General features: G+C 34.0%; 1 protein-coding gene across 1 annotated transcript; it reads right to left on the bottom strand.

Moving 5' to 3' along the window:
- Positions 1 to 37: 37 nt before the first annotated feature.
- Positions 38 to 13,457, bottom strand: LOC149076440 (isovaleryl-CoA dehydrogenase, mitochondrial). Its single transcript, XM_089244006.1, has 12 exons — positions 13,301 to 13,457; positions 7,868 to 7,957; positions 7,590 to 7,641; positions 6,699 to 6,868; positions 5,750 to 5,843; positions 4,785 to 4,921; positions 4,412 to 4,508; positions 3,095 to 3,188; positions 2,788 to 2,869; positions 1,603 to 1,707; positions 1,416 to 1,488; positions 38 to 249 (listed from the first exon to the last, which is right to left on the bottom strand). Exons 1-12 carry the CDS (start codon positions 13,430 to 13,432, stop codon positions 116 to 118), a joined length of 1,260 nt encoding a protein of 419 aa, XP_089100132.1. The 5' UTR covers positions 13,433 to 13,457; the 3' UTR covers positions 38 to 115.
- Between the last annotated feature and the right edge of the window lie 995 nt (positions 13,458 to 14,452).

The raw sequence follows: 14,452 nt of genomic DNA on the forward strand, positions 1-14,452 counted from the left end.
ATATAACACTAAATAATTTTGAAAACAATACATAATATAGGAAAATATAATTCATTTATTTTAAAAATTGTGAAATCAGCTTAAATTTATTCTACCATGTGATATATGTTTTCTACTATTTATATTCCTTGTTGAGAGCTCTTCCAATCAGAAGTCTTCGGATTTCACTGGTCCCAGCACCTATTTCATATAGTTTGGCATCTCTAAGATATCGTCCAGTTGGATAATCATTGATATATCCATTGCCACCTTAAATTTAAATAATAATAGTTTAAAAAACTTAATTCAAATAAAAATAATTTGGTTATGTTGTGCTAAAGTTATTAAACATAAGAAATTTATTTATAATTTTTTTTTTAAACAAATACAATTCAACATCAAAATTTTCCAGGTGAAATTAAATATTACAGTCAGTTTTCATCATGTGTGTAGAAATTGCAAAACATAAGCAATTCTGTATTTGTTTTAACCCAATATTTCATGTAGGCTTAACCAAACAAATATCTTGTAAAATCGATATAATAATATTTTCAAAACTTTTTTGTTAATCATGATTGTGCTCAATAAATTGTGCATTAAAGTCCCTCAGGTTTTTTTGCATTAACAAATCCTACTCAATAAAACTTTTTACCAAACCTTCACATTGATCAATGCACAAAGTCAATCTTTTGCTCTCCAAAAAACATCTTACTGATAGTGTATCAGCACACATGGTCTCAGAAAGTTTATTATTGCATAATTATAGTAGAACTTTGATTAATCATGCCCTTATCAACAGAGGTGCATGGCTAGACCAAGATCGACTAGTCTCATACACATATCACTGGTGCAACATAGGTAAGGAAACCAATCAAATTGTGGATTTAAAAATAGTTTTTCATATGAATATTAAATTTACCATTAAATTAATTAGAAAGTTAAGAAAAAGTTCCCTTTTTATTTGCTTGTAAATAAATTCAGCACAGACTTATATTTACCATATTTTCAAGAATTACAGTTCTCCAAGCACGAGATGAAACTTGGTTATGTCACATCACATCAGATGATTATAATCTACTCTTTTAGGTAAAGTAATTGCTAATTGTGAGCCACTTATTCATGACTGAACTTTCATATTTGGCTTCTCCTTCCAGAAAAGAATAGAATCATCCATCTTGATATGATGTGAAGTAGCCAAGTCACATCTTGTGCTTTGAGGACTATATCTTCTTCAATTAAAGATCATGTTATCCAAGTCTTGTTCAAACTCTGGAAACCCTTGGTCATAATTGAGGTTCTACTATACTGAGATTAATTCCAATCATAGAACAAAATTGTGACCTTTTTAATTCAAAAAACAACAATACACAAAAAATGAGAACAACACTCAATCACAATCTTGATGTATAACCATAAATTAAGAAATGAAAACAAACCTAGACATTGAATCGCATCAAGAGCCAACTGTGTTGCTTTCTCAGCACAGTATAAAATTACTCCTGCACAGTCCTAATGAAATAAAAAGTATATAAAAATCATACATATAGTTAATACATAAGAAATTAAAAAAAAACAGATCTTACATATATGTATACAGGGAAAGGTATTGTAATTAAAATTAACCTTTGATGCAACATGGCCATTATCTGTAGCTTTAGCTGTATTGTAAAGATAACTTCGACAAGCATTCATTGTTGTGTACATATCAGCTAATTTACCTTGAATAAGCTGAAAAATTCACAGTTACTGACCATCAACAAAAACAAAAAATTAAAATTAAAACAGAGTATATTCAACTGATGATTGCTGCAACATTCATTTTTAGAAATTATGTGGTTATCGATAATACTAGAATATGCCAATAGAAACAAAACTTGACATTACAAAACATGAAAAAATGAGAAACAGCTGTATATACCTGGTTTTTTTTTAATAACTGATCAAGTATTTATGAACAACCACTACATTCAAGAAGTTTTAGATCTTATTTTATTACGAAAAAGTGAGTGCAGATAGAACCTGTATATTTGGTGTTTTCTTTGAAGTAACTACTCTGTGCAATTATGCATTTTTGCCATCATTCATATAAAGATGTGAATGCGGATTGCAAGACTCTTTTTTTCACATCCTTCGGTGCCTTCATCCCAGCTTGCTGTTTTTTTTTCAAACCTTAGAATTGCTTCCCCTTAAGCAAATTCTTTATCTGGGGACAAAGGAAAAGGTGACATGGAGCAAGATCAGGGGAATAAGTTGGTTGCTGAAGTATCAGAATGTGATGTTCTGACAGGTATTCTAACCTCTCTCTCTTGAAACACCTGGTGGGATCTGTAAGCTGTGCATTACTGTGATGGAGCACCCAACTTGGCTTTCTAAAGATCTGGTTGCTTGCACCTCACCAAATCATTCAGACTTTTAAAGACTCACAAATTCCTCCTGGTGTCAGATTACCTGTCAAAACATCACATTTCGATACTTCTACGACCAGCTCATTCCCCTGATCTTGCCCCATGTCACTTTTTCCTTTTCCTTGTATAAAGAATTAAGAGGCAACCATTCTCAGGTTCCAAAGAAGTGCAGTGAACAGCAACGAAGCCATTGGAGGATGTAGCAAAAAAAGGTTTGCAATCCGCATTTATATCTTTATATGAACAATGGCAGAAATGCATAATTGCACAGGGTAGTTACTCCAAAGGAGAAATGCCAAATAAATAGGTTCTATCTGTATCATTTTTCTATAATAAAATAAGTTCCAGAACTTTTTGAACAAATTGAAAACTTCATTCAGGATAAATTTAAGAAATAATATACCTGAAATTCGCCAATCATCTGACCGAACTGTTTTCTATTGTGGACATAGTCAAACACTATGTCACAGCACGCTTGCATTAGTCTGTAAAAGATGGAAAGCTTTATCCACGAAAATCAACATTCTGATGTCACACATATAAATTCAAATATAAACTATCACAAGTCTATTCTTTAACATCTATGCTTGAATGATCAATAATATAATTAACTATGAGAATTTGCTTTTTATACAGTAATAATATAAATGAAAATAGTCAAAACATATACCTGCTAATAATAATACTCAAAAAATGACAAAGTGACATACCCAACTGGCCCTGCAGCTAGAACAAGCCTTTCATAATCAAGTCCACTCATCAATACATACACGCCCTTATTTTTTTCACCCATCATATTTTCAGCTGAATCAAAAACAGCAAAAATTGATTTATGTATTCAAAAAAACATAATCTGAAGTTTAATTGAAAATTTAACTAAATTGAGATAACACAAAAATATATAATATTTTCTTATAGCAAATACAACAAATAAAACCTATGCTCTATATCAAGCTTCTGCAACCTATGAACTGCGGGTCACACACTGACCCCATTTCATAATTTGAAGTGCCCCACTTGAGTTCCGAAAATAAAGGAAATACCCGAAACGTCTTCTTAATACACACATTTTGGTTGATTTTTACTCTCAGCCAAAAAAGGTTGCCAACCCCTGCTCTATATATAGATTCATTATAGTGATTTAAGTCCTACAAACAAATTCATATATTCATTATGCATAGAAGTGGAGAAACTATTTGTGTTTTTTTTAACCAAAACAAAAATTTTTTTCTCAAAAATATGAGTAACATAACTAACTATCCGAAACAAGATCCCCCCCCCCCCTTTTAAGTTGAAATCCTTTTCTTATTCAGAAATTGTGAGAAGTTAGAATGGAAATGTCTAATGTGTATGAATTGCGATAGTTTATATAATGTATATTCCATAGATTCCTTTGCGAGTCTTCCAGTTAAGGAACTATGAATGTGGTCAGTTGAAAGAAATTGACCATGAACTGAAAGGGACATTTTTTTACATTATTCATGACTTCACTAAAGGAAAGCCAATGCAAAACAAACGCCACATGTATATGGATCAAAGTGTCTGTCATAGCCCCATTGTGAACTGAGTATGGAAATTTTTGTCAATAAGGAAGTCTTCTGATCTCCTAGTCTAGCAGGTTGATAACTAACTTATGGGGGGGGGGGGATGATTCTAGTTCAACCTTGGCTTTAAAATACGCAAAAAAGAAAAAAACTTTCTATTAAAAAAAATTAAGCCAAAGCCCTGATAACAATTAAAAAAAATTTTCCCAAGCTATGATATTGGTCTGTTACATTTTGGCAAAAGTGATAGCAATATCCAAATGATAACATATTCAGTGATTTTAATAAACAGCATCTACTGTATTTGTAATATTAAATTCTTTCCCTCATTTATAAAAATATTCTAGAGTACTATAGAATAATATGTTGTGATTTCTATATACTCATGAGAAGACAACAAACCTCCAACACAAAAAGAGCAGGAAACTTAAATTTGATCAATTCAAAAGAGAGATAAATAAAACAGCAATAAAAATTTTGTACCAGGCACCTTTACATCTTCAAAAACCAATTCTGCTGTAGGGGAGCCTCGCATTCCTAATTTGTCTAGGACCTTTCCAACGCCAAAACCAGGCATACCCTTCAGATATAAGGAATCAAAACAACTTTTTTTTTACAAATGCCAATATCTCATGCATGTTTATATAATATTGGAAGATGAAACAGGGATGTGGTGAATGAAACATATTCAGGAAATTTAGATTCAATAATATCATGAATACGAAATTAATTTTTGAATGGAATATTTAAGAGAACTTAAAGACAGTGGACAAGACATATATTTTTTAAAAAACAGATTATCATAACACTGAATGGGGGGGGGGGGGAAACAACTATATTTTCATGTCCAACAAACCTTTTCTATAATAAATGTACTGATTCCATGCTGAGGTTTTTCTGTTGAAGGATCAGTTTTCGCATACACGACAACAATGTCAGCTAATGTAGAATTGGTTATCCAGAACTTTGTACCATTTAACACATAATAATCACCTGTACAAAACATTAAAATACTTTGAAAAAATGACTATACATTTATTTAAAAAAATAGTTTAAATTTCTAAACCCTCTATAAAAAGTTTTTTTTAACAGATGTAAATGTAAGCTGTTACCATATTTTTAACTGACATAATACATCAGCACAGCAATTTAATTAATTAGGGTATTTTTTTAATTAGCTAAAATGGTTAATTGAGGTTAAAATTGACAGTTTGCCTTAATCTAAATGTTATTTATAAACAGACAAAATCTTAGAGATAGGCGGTTTTTCTCAGCTCAATATATTCCTTGTTTGCACTTCAGCGAAGTGCGTGAAACAAGGAAGGCAGGATAGGTCGTGTCTCTAGTGGTGTAGATGGTAGCATGCTTGCCTGAAATGCAAGAAGGCCTGGGTTTGAGTGGAGACCAGATGACTTTTCTTTTCGAGTTCACCTCGGCATAAAATCCAGAAAATATGTTTCCTTGAGACAAAATCTTGCTTGGCAACGATTAATAGTTTTTACCTTGAATTTTATTTTCAATCCTTAAAATTTTGTGAGATTTTAAAAATCACACAAAATTTCAGCAGCTACCGAAAAAACCAGGCCAAAAAGGAATTTCAATGAATTACAAAAAAAAATTGAGAAAATAAATATATACAATGGGTTTTTTGGCCATGTGCTTATTTCCCATGTATATTCAAATATGCACAGGACCTAGAAGGTTAAATGCTTTGAACATGTTAATAATAACAAAGTAAGATTTATTTAGTCTGCAACAATAACTAATTATCATTTTTATCCATGACAGAATTTTAATGGAGAAGTCCGGAAAAAGAATCACCTTTCTTTTCTGCTTTGAGTTTCATTGATACAACATCAGATCCAGATCCAGCTTCACTCATGGCTAAAGCACCAACATGCTCTCCACTGATTAACTGTGATTGCAAAAAATATCACAAATTATTTCAAAAATTAACACAGAAGTAAAAATTATTCATGTGAAAATCAATAAATATGAATTCTAACATAAAGCATTTATAACATGGGTGTAGAAACTTGAAGCTGTTGGCCAAACAGCCCATTTGAGAATTTTATCCAGCATGCAGATCGTTTATATATTTTATTATAGTGAAATGCTATGTATAACGTGAATTAAAATGAAATAGAATTAAGACAACTGCGGATATCAATTAACATTCTCAAGAACTATACATCTATTTTAAAATTTTTTACGATAGATTTTGTTAATGCTGTCCTCCACGTGTGGCCCTTGAAGAAATAATTTAGCTCTTGCATGGCCCGCAATAATATTTCTGGACATAAAATAGTCCACAAGCTGAAAAGTTTGTGCTTCCATGATTTAGATAGTTTGAGTTCTAGAACTATGAGTACATCAGGTCAGTGGATTAGCATCTCATGAAAAATTATCTGCATTTGATTGCATCAATTGCACCATGTAGACTTCTGAATATCCTAAAACTGAGAATCACCAAATCGACTCATTGCTTTCACTGTTTGACATACACTGCATTGGCAAACTTCCAAAACATCACTTCAGAGAAGATAAATATTTATTTATTTAAATCATTTGGATGTTTAAATGTTTTTTTGAAAAAAACACCAAAACATTTTTTAATAATTATCGTTCTTTGAAAACTGATGTTTACCTAACACTACAACATAATTTTTTAGCTACCACTGCTTCAAACCAGCCTAGACCTAGGAATGCTGACAAAAATCTGTGAATAACAAATTAAATTTTTTTGGCATTGAACAAAAGTTTGAATTACCTTCGGCAAATATTTCTGTTTCTGCTTCTCATTGCCATTTCTCGCTATTTGGTTAACACAAAGGTTGGAATGTGCTCCGTAACTCAGTGCTATGGATCCTGAAGCTCGCGACAGTTCTTCCATAGCAATACAATGCTCCAGGTATCCAAGCCCCATACCACCATATTGAGCTAAACAAGTAAAAAAAAAAAAAGATTTATATGAGTCCATACTTGCATAACCCAAAAAGAAATAATATTTAATAAACCAATAAAATTTCTCATTGGGATCTCAAAACTAATATTAATAAAAATTTGATTCCTTTGCATTGGAGCAAAGCTGTATAACTGAAAATTTCAAATACATACACTAGGATCTCCATCAAGCAAGTTTTGCATTAAATCTGAGGTACAACAGATTGAATTTTCATAGTTTACAAAATTTATTCAAAGGTAGGGTAGGTGTGATAAAATGACATCCAGAGGTTCAAGGTTGTTGTCACAACAAACTGATTCAACTACATCTGCACCAAGTAGCAAGAGCTTCTAAGGTTATTGTCAAGGTGGAGAGAGATACAGATTATATTAAAAGTGCATACAATCTTTGAAATGTTGCAAGTTGTATATATGTGCAGTACCATAAACTATATTACTTAATGTAACTTCATATTGATAACTTGACTTCATTTGATATTATTATTGCATTGTACAGTAATTTGAAGTAAGCTTTGAGTAAACATGATTTCCATATATAATGTCTTTATTTTATTTAACTTCAAAATCTAATACTATATGTTCCACAATATCCAAGTTTTAGGCTATCCGAGTCTGTTAGCTTGGATATTTGGATCCTTGCTGTAGACATAGGCCTATATAGTAGACAGAATAACATGAACATAACGTTGATGCTTACTTGGAACTGTAAGTCCCATAAGGCCCATATTTCCAAGTTTCTTCCAAAATTCCTGCAAAACAACATTTTGCCATGACTTGGCTACCAAAAATATCGAACAAAACAAAATCCATGCAATTTCTACAATTGAGAAAGAACATAAAGATGGTAATAAATAAACATTTACAGGCTCAGAATCTTATCACAGCTCTAACTTTTCTTAAAAGTTGAATTGGATCTATGAATCTCACAAAAAAAAGAAAAAAAATGAATCAGAAAAATAATAATAGAATTCATACTCTCATAGCTGGAAAGCTGTTATTTTTATCTATGTCATTAGCGAATGGAGCCAATTCTTTCTGAGCGAAATCAAACACAGTCTGTCGAAACTAAAAAAGAAAAAAAAATTACATAAAGAAACTTACTTGAATAGAATAGATGAAATTAAAATAATTTATTTATGTAAAAATACAACTTGAATAACTTGGTGATTTGCTGTGCCACAAAACTGAGATCAATGATTATTTATGGTATTACAGCAATCATAAGTAATAGCTTATTTTTAAAGATATTTTTACATTTTTTTTATTTATTTTTCTATTGATTAACCCTGGAGTTCTTGCCCAGTAAAAAGTCGTGTTTAAAATGCACAGGGAAGGTATCTGAACGATGCAGCACAAGCACTTCAGGATTAAACTAAAATTAACAACTCAGAAACCTAATGAGCATGTGTTATCAGTTCCATTAATTTCTTTTTTGATTAACATATATTTTTTTAATTAATATTTTTTTCCTTCAATTATTCGACTAAAATATTTTTTTAAACCTCCTTACAACTAATATTGTTTAGTTTTTTTGTCTTATATTTCCTTCATCAGTAAGAAGCATATAAAATAATGTTTCTTCAGCAGTGTCAATAACGAGTGTAATGTATTTTATGATAACTAATTTCAGGAACAAGAAAGACATCTCTATCATGTTTGAAAGATGAGAATAACTATGTGTGCAGCTTCCTCTGGTGATTAAATGGTAAACTAAATTCTAAGTCACGTGCTCTAAAATCTGTCCAAACATAAGTAACCAAGTAATGAATGTTCATTGGATAAACCATGAGGCCATGTCCACTGGCGAATATGCATAAAGCTTACTTGATCTAAAAAATAGACTGGACTGTATTCTACTTATCCACCAAATCACTCAATGCCAAACTAAACCTGTGCAAATGGGCCTTAACCTTGGTATACATTCTAAAGTAATTAATGACTTAAAATTTAATTAACTACTAAATTACGCAACCAATGTAAACAGGCCTTAACCCTTAAAGCAACAATCCTGAGACATCTGGTCAAACTTGATTTGCTTTATTTTTGTCACCCCAAAATATCTCAGGTTCTTAAATAGGCTTTTATTTCTAATGTAGCAGTTATATAATGCCGATCAGGAAAATTTTAAAAACCACTTAAAGGGGCTAAGTACAGCCAAACCTCTATAAGTGGATACTTGATGGGAAGATAATAATTTTGAGTGTAATTTCCTATGAATGATTTTCCATACTGATAATTATTTATTTATTAATGGGGGAAATTTTTAAAAAACAAAAATACTGATGAAATCAAAGTTTGACAAATGTGCTAGGCCACCATGAAAAGTGAAAAATATGTGTTGGGGATAAACTTTTTCACATGTGTGTGTAGGGTTACCAGATGTCCTTTTTTTTTGTTATTTCAAGCATTCTCCTATATTTCCGGAAATTTTCCCTCCTTTTAAGGTTTCCGGAATTATTTTTTCCCGAAAGTTTTTTTTAAATCTGAAACATCTCTCTTCATCGACATGAGAGTTTTTATGTGTGTATTTTTACATGTTTACATGATTTGCCCAATCGTCATCAAAATTCCTAGAATAAAAACTCAAATTGCCTCCAAGCAGGGCAGATGCTATTATAACCACAGCCTAGATTGCTCCATGATAATGACAATCCAAAAGATAGCTCTGGAAAAGGAAAAACGCAAAATTCATTTTGAGAATACTATCGTTTGCTCACCAACAGAAATGCCATGTACTAAAGTAAGGAGGGAGTGGGGTGTTATTTCTTCTATTCAGAAACGAAGAAAATATGATGAAAACAACATTCAATGCTGATTACTAAGATAAATCACCTTCGGCAAAGCAGTAACGCTGCCGAAAGAAAAAGATAACCTTCTGACGGTAGAGCTTTAACAAGGCTATGAAAGGTTTCAGAAATACAAATAAATGTAATAAAGACAAGGTTCTTGGCCAAAGAAAACCTCACCATGCTCCAGGCTAAAGCTGCAAAGCAATAAAACTGACCAGATGGTGGGGGACAATTCATTATAAGGGAAGGGAGACATATCAGTGTTGGTTCTTCCTTTTTTTATTTTTGCCGTTCTGTTTTAGTTAGAAAAGAATGACCATAGTGGCAGTTCTTTTTTCGTCAGTATATTGGGGCCATCGGTTATGAGATTTGGAAAAGTTACATTACGAAAGGTGCACGCACAGGCGTCCTCCTTTATCAGTTTTCAAATCTGGTAACTATCCAAGAATAACTGATACTTGCTCCAAAATTTGTGCTCGTTTGATTGGCACTTCAAATAAACCACTTCTTTTGAGAATTCACATTACGTTGTCTGGAATATGAATACATGTCAGACCATTGACAGAATATATATTGCCATATATTGTTCTTCTTTCTATGTAGGTCATAAATCAGACTGAAAAAAGCTAAAAACCCCTGCTCAAGGCGGATAATGAATTATTCTCAATGTCTTGTCTACCTGTTACACTACATGTGTAGAAAACGTGTTTGTGGTGACCTAACTTAAATTTACATATTAAAAGTTATGCATGGATAATTTCTTAATTGAATACACAGTAAACAAATTTAATGAAGCAGAATTCACTGTATTTTTCATGACTTTATTTCAAAGGGAACACACTTCTGGATCTATCGCCATGGGCAATTTGCTACCAAATGAATTACTAGAAGAGTTCATGTACATTTACCTACTAGCAGAGGCGCCAGCATGAAGAAAACATTGGGGGGGGGGGCTGAAAGTTGCTGATCATCCTATATATATGGGACAGAAGTGCTCATGCAGTAGAGCGGGGGTACATTGCACTGATTTTTTAGAAATTATTTGGGGAAGGACTCAAATGGCCTCAGCCCTTAGGTTCCATCGCCTATGCCTACCAGTCTTGAATTGATATCTACTGTTGTCATGAATTTTTAGTGTTGATGTCTACAGTGGAACCTCTCCACAATGGGACAAAAAGGTCTTGTCTGCTAACAGGGAGTGTCTATAAATATATTATTATTAATTTTGCTGTATACAGCAAAATTAAAAGTGTAAATCAAAAGTGTCCATTAACAAAAGGTCTCTGCTATACAAAAGTGTCCATTAACGAAAGGTCTCTGCTATACAAAAGTGTCCATTAAGGAAAGGTCTCTGCTATACAAAAGTGTCCATTAACGAAAGATCTCTGCTATACAAAAGTGTCCATAACGGAGGTTTCAGTGTACAGTGAAACCTCTCTTTTGTGGTCCACTTTTACTATAAAAGGGGAAATTACTATTTGACTGTAAAAAAGAGGTGACTGCACCTGAGGGGTGTCAGTTAAGAGGGGTTATACTGTATTATTACTTACCACTTTTTCTCTTTTTTATTCTTTTAAACTGTGCACAGCTTTGTTCTGTTGCCATGGGTGATTGGTAAATTCCCAATATATGGTGTATCAATGTTTGGTGAGTATTTCCGTAATTGGTAGACTTGATTTGATGCTATTTGCTAGGGTTTGAGAGAAGATAAAATGACCAGAAATAAAGGGGTGCAACTGCCCTGAGTGGCAAAATTTAGAGGGTGGCAGTTTTAGATGGGAAGAAATAGAACAGATGCAGTATAATCCAGATCGGCAAGTCAGTAGGCCTATAATCCAGATTGCAAAGGGCACCACAAGTCGCCAAGGCAAGAATAATGGTGCTGGGTTGCAGTAATTTTTCTAGATCTTTCCATTCTAGGTAGAGCTAGTAATGCAGGCTATTCAAAAATGGCACCTATTCTTATTATTTTTGTAATTTCTGCCCTTTTTTTATGTCCCGCCTTCCGTTTTCAATGTTGTAAAGATATATCTATAGTTAGATATTTTTTATACTAGTTTATTATTTAAAAGTGTCTGGATACCCAGAGACTTATACCCTGATCGGTTTATTATTTCAAAGGAGTCCGAGTTTTATTTTTTTAAACAGAGAATATTTATTTTTACTATTATTTATAATATCATTCGTTCACTTTCATTATGTTTTCCATGCCAGTGGTTTTTTTTTGGCGTCTGTAGTATCAGTTATGGCCTTGGTGACTTTTTTTTTTTGGGCTGTCAGCTGTGTTTGGTGCAGAAAAAAAAGTCGTGAAGGAGATCTGGATTATACTGCATCTGTTCTGAAGAAAGAACACTGTTTTTAAATGATCAAATTTTAAAGTTGTGGGGTTTCAAAATCATGCTTACCTTTCTCTCCCCCCCCCCCCCCCCCCGGTGGCAAAAAATCTTATTTACAGCCCTGTGTTGTAAATACATCACTATTTTGGTATAATTGAAAAATTGAAGACAAAAAAGGAAAATCAAAAATTAGGAATTAACTGGACAATTCACTACCGAATGAGTTGCACTGGAAAGTGGGCATGTGTACCTAACAGTTTTGCGTGTGCATCTAGTGTTGTGTGTGAAGTTTTAGTGCTGCACACCAGTGCCATCTTAACGCATGGGCACGGCCCGGGGGCCTCAAGAGAAGGGCCCTCATAAAAATGAGAAGTAGTTGAATTTTTCGAGAATTTGCCAGGTTGGGCCTCAGAAAAATCACTTGACCCGAGGGCCTATGATGCTCTTAAGACGGCCCTGCCCATAAGCTGCTTACGTCAGATATGGTGAGCGAACCCACGAACGTATTCAGCGATCAACTGAGATCCACCTTTTGTCCCCTCTGGACTCAGAGCCTGCATGCGTTTTTCACGATTTTCACCCTCTCAACGTGGTTTGCGACACCATGTTCCATAGCAATATTTGTTCCTCTTGATGTCTACTAACTGAGTTTGTCGGTCCATTAACAGAACACCCTGTATACTATCCCTTATAACAGCCCTTCAGATTTTGGAACGTAAGGGACGGGGCAGTGCTGTCTTAATGCATAGGCCCACCTGGGCACGGCCCGGGGGCCTCAAGAGAAGAGGGCCTCACAAAAATGAGATCCGGTTGAAATTTTCTAGGATTTACCAGGTAGGGCCTCTGGAAAACCACTTGGCCCGGGGGCCCATGATTGCTACCATCAAAATGTAACTGAAGTTTAATTTGATATTTGTACCATTGTTTGCAGGGTATGTTGCTCGACATGGCGAGATTTTCTTTAACGGGGAGATCAGGACACATTTTTGTATGACTAAATAAGCCAATAAACCACTGTGACTACATCACAATGGTATCTTAGATTTAATACTGGGCAATTTCAACACATGACCAGGGTTTTCAAGTGGGCCCTCGTGACTAAGAGATCTGATATGGTCATCTATACTCCATAATTATTTTCCCACGCTCTTCACTGACATGTAGAAGTCAGTAACAATATTTTTTTTCAGCTATAAATTTTATTATTACTTATTGTTTTTGAATGAGTCCTATAACACATAATGACTAATATAGCTCTCATTTTGAATATTAATAATAATTACCTGTTTCTGGTCTTCGCTAATCCCACTTACGTTATCGTCTACTTCATAGTAGGCTAAATTTCTCTTACAAGTGCAACCTACAAAATTTTTAGCCAGTCTGAAATTAAATCTAGCGAACAGCGCTTTCGCCATCTTGAAGTGGAAGAAGTAAACACGAACGGCCTTGACCGAAACTGCTTGTGCATTTTCAGCTGAACACACAAAATAAATGGTGCTGCCATCGGTCCTCAAAGTTTGGAACTACTGACGTTTCCCAGTTCGCTAACAGATGGCGACAGGTCATTTCACTCACTTTTCACATGATTATTCGTTTTCGCGCTGTTTGTTGCATTATATACACGTACAAATTTTCTTTACAGACAACGGTTAAAACCATGTGTCAGCAATCCATCACATGCTCAAAAGCCCGTTTCTCTTTAATACAATGGAGCCTTCGCCCCTAACGGACACCTTCCATTAACGGACACTGTTTTTGAATTATGTCAACGTGCCTCCGTGTATTTTACTTCTACTTAACCGTACATGCACCTCGTACACATTGCTCTACGGAATTTCTAACGTACATGCAGGAATATCTATTGTGAGTGTATGTGTTATCCTAACGTCTTGCTTGTGCTGCCATCTGTTCTCCCATATTTTGAATCAAGCATCATTGCTTGATTTTTTTATGTTATGTCAGTATATTGTTGTTGGTCTGCCTGCTCACTGCAGAGAGACTTTTCAAATGTGAGACCAGCTCGCATTCGCCCTCGAAGTTGGAAAATCACAGAAAAAACTACCCTCAGCCAACCAACACTGCGCCTCATATGGTTATGAGTCCCATATTGTTATCCACTATCAAGAGGTCCCACCATGGCTGAAACTGTCTCATTATACAGGGTGTGCAAAAAGTCCGTAGAAATTTTAAAAATGAATAACAATCGGAAAAATGACCGAAGTAAAAAACGGTTTGCAGGCTTAGCATCGCTAGGTCACGGGGTTTTTTTTTAAGACGGGGAAAAAATAACAAAAAATAGCCGATAGGTGGCGCTTCCTGTGACCTAGCGATGCTAACCCTGCAAACAGTTTTTTATTTCGATTATTTTTCCGGTTTTTATGAACTTTTTGCTCACGCTGTATAACCACAGAGGTTCGGAAACTCCAAAATGAGGA

Source organism: Pholcus phalangioides, unplaced genomic scaffold (genome assembly GCF_987345545.1).
Source record: "Pholcus phalangioides strain wild (caught in Gottingen) unplaced genomic scaffold, Ppha-v1.0 ptg000015l_1, whole genome shotgun sequence".
Lineage (NCBI taxonomy): Eukaryota > Metazoa > Arthropoda > Arachnida > Araneae > Pholcidae > Pholcus > Pholcus phalangioides.